This window comes from Athene cunicularia (genome assembly GCF_003259725.1).
Source record: "Athene cunicularia isolate RWA chromosome 21 unlocalized genomic scaffold, athCun1 chr21_part1, whole genome shotgun sequence".
NCBI lineage: Eukaryota > Metazoa > Chordata > Aves > Strigiformes > Strigidae > Athene > Athene cunicularia.
The window spans coordinates 8527429-8529909 of record NW_020799127.1 but is presented as its reverse complement, the minus strand read 5'-3'; the positions used below and the strand labels follow the sequence as shown (position 1 = coordinate 8529909).

Genomic DNA, 2481 nt, shown 5'->3' with positions numbered 1-2481 from the left:
GGTCCCTTCCCTGCCGGCAGGGCTGGCGGGAGCAGCGGGGCTGGCACACGCGGGACCTGCAGATCATCGATGCCTACCGGGAGCACACCAAGGGCGAGAGCATCTCGCGGATGCTCAGCCAGGCCATCACCGCCACCCGCACCGTGCGCGCCGTGCTGGGGACCGCCGAGTTCTTTGAGTTCGCCCTGAAGAACCCCTACGGCGTCCAGCACACCGTCACCATCGAGGTCGACCACCCCGAGCTCAGGTGGGGGCCAAAGGGGGGTCTCCTCCAACGCGCGTGGCGAGGTGCCAGGGTGGCACCGGTCCCCCCCCAGCACTGCTGCCGCTCGCTCCCCCAGTGTCATACTGGACCCGAGGGAGTGGCGCCACTTCAAGGAGCTGACCCAGAGCCTTACGCCGGTGGAGGAGGAGATGTTCCACCTCCGTGACGACCTCAAGCCTCAGGTCTACCTGCGCCCCAACGAGACTGTCCACATCCCCTTCAAATACCAGACGTTCTCCGCAGACCCCGCGGTTGTTGCGGCACAGGTAGCTGCAGGCCCCGCCCCGTTCAGGCGGTTCCCTCGGCTGGGTTTGTGGGTGCAGGGCAGGGTGGTACTGGCACGGGGAGCCCTGTGCAGCCCTCACGGTGCTGCACCCCGAAACAACCAGCTCCTGAACCCCGCAGGGGCCGGCAGGGCTGGGCGCCAGGGCCGAGGCAGCCGCCTGCTCCCTGGGGAAGAGCGGGACTGGGCGGACAAAGCACATCCAGGTGAGGGCGCCGGGTGAAAACGCCGCTCGAGGGGCTGCGCGGGAGGAGAAACATCGCGCTGGCAAAACTCAGTCCCTCTCCCGCCGGCCCCCCCGGCACAGGTCTCCTTCCAGGTGAGCCGGGGAAAGCCCATCGCGCTGCTGCGGGTGAAGGTGGAGCCGCAGCCCCACGTGGTGGACCAGACCTTCCGCTTCTACCACCCGGAGCTCACCTTCCTGAAGAAGACCATTCGCCTGCCCCCCTGGCACACCCTCCCCGGTGAGCCCGCGGCGTGCCCCCGGTGCTTGAGCAGCATCTGTGGTTCGTAGGGCCCTCCCTGGGGGGGCGGGCGGCATCCAGAGCGCCCATCAGCCTTGCGCTCCCCTCGCCCGTCATCCGCTTGCCTGCGTTAATCGTGCGTTTAATTCCCTGCACGTGTAGTTTGCTGGGAGCTCGGCGTGAGGGATTCTGGTCGGTGGGGTGCAGGGTACCAAGCACGAATGGAGAAACGCTGAATGCGGTTTCATCCCGGTCTCTCCCCTCCGCAGGCGCACCCGTGGGGATGCCAGGGGGGGAGCCCGAGATGTTTGTTCGCTGCAGCGACCCCGACATCATTTGTGAAACCAAAAACATGGTACTGGTTACACTGGGGTGTCCGTCTGTCCTCTGTGTGCTTCTCCCGCGGGTCGTTTCTGTTGGCAGAGAAGCGCCTCATGCCCACGGAGCGCCCCCATTTATCGGCCCGTGGTGGTGAAACGCTGGCAGGGGTGAAGCTGGAATTGTCCCGTGGGTTTTGTGGTTGACGCTGGGTGTTGCCCCTTATCGCGTCCAGCCGCCGCTCCGTGTCCCTCCCCGGGCGCAGCCCTCACTGGCGATGCCCAGCGCGGGTTTCCTGGGATTTGCAGCTGGGGAAGGTGGGAGAGGAAAAAAAAAATAGGGCACCTACGTGCAGATGGTGACGAAGGGTAGTCGCTAATCACCACTGCAGAAGTGCGTTAGTGTGATAATTGGATTACGGCTTGTTAGAAAACTTGGGGAAAATTTGCCAAAATTTGATTACAGATGCAGACCTGGAATGCGATAGTCGTTTGTATCCTCTTTTGTAATTAAAAATACTGGAAGAGCTCAGCCAAGCTGTATAATAACTTAATAACAGAGTTTATCGAGAGGCTGAAAGCATCTGCTTTTGTGAAGTGGGTTGGTGGCGGGTTTTGCCGTTAATGGGAAGGAAACCCTGGGGCCCTCGATAGCTGGTGTGAGCGCGGGGGGAGCGGTGGAACGATGCTCTGATTCCTGCCCCAGGGGCCTGGGGAGCCGCAGGACATCTTCTTAAAAGTAGCCGGAGGACCAAGCCCGCAGATCAAGAAGTTCTTCGTTGCTATTTACACGTAAGCAGCAGGACCCCTGGAAGCGCGACGCGCTGACCCCGAGCAGGACAGGAGGGGAGCTCCCGCCGCCCTCCCCTTGCTCGCGGCTGAGCAGCGCCGGGCAGAGGCTTCGCAAAGCGTCAGCTCAGGGTTTTACACCCTTCCCTCCTCTACGCAACCCCGGGGTGCGAGCTGGTGCCTTCCGAGCCGGCCGGGCTGTCTCCATGTCAGAGCAGGCGCTGGGAAGGGGGGGACGGGAACGGGGGGCTCCTGGGAGCCGCCGCCGAGCCGCGTCCGTCCGTCTGTCTCGCAGGGACGCCTGGCTGGCGGCGCCCGTCCAGATCTGGCAGTTCTACCTGCACTCGCTGCAGCGCCTGGACG

At 63.7% G+C, this 2481-nt stretch overlaps 1 protein-coding gene across 1 annotated transcript in view; it reads left to right on the top strand.

Annotated features, from left to right (window-relative positions):
• Positions 1–2481, top strand: part of NPHP4 (nephrocystin 4) — an 18797-nt gene that overhangs the window by 13924 nt on the left and 2392 nt on the right. The window contains 8 exon segments of the mRNA XM_026862962.1: positions 9–247; positions 342–531; positions 671–754; positions 856–1012; positions 1282–1367; positions 2036–2121; positions 2414–2479; position 2481. The exon segment at position 2481 is cut by the window's right edge and continues 99 nt beyond it. Of these exon segments, the coding sequence (XP_026718763.1) occupies positions 9–247; positions 342–531; positions 671–754; positions 856–1012; positions 1282–1367; positions 2036–2121; positions 2414–2479; position 2481 (909 nt within the window).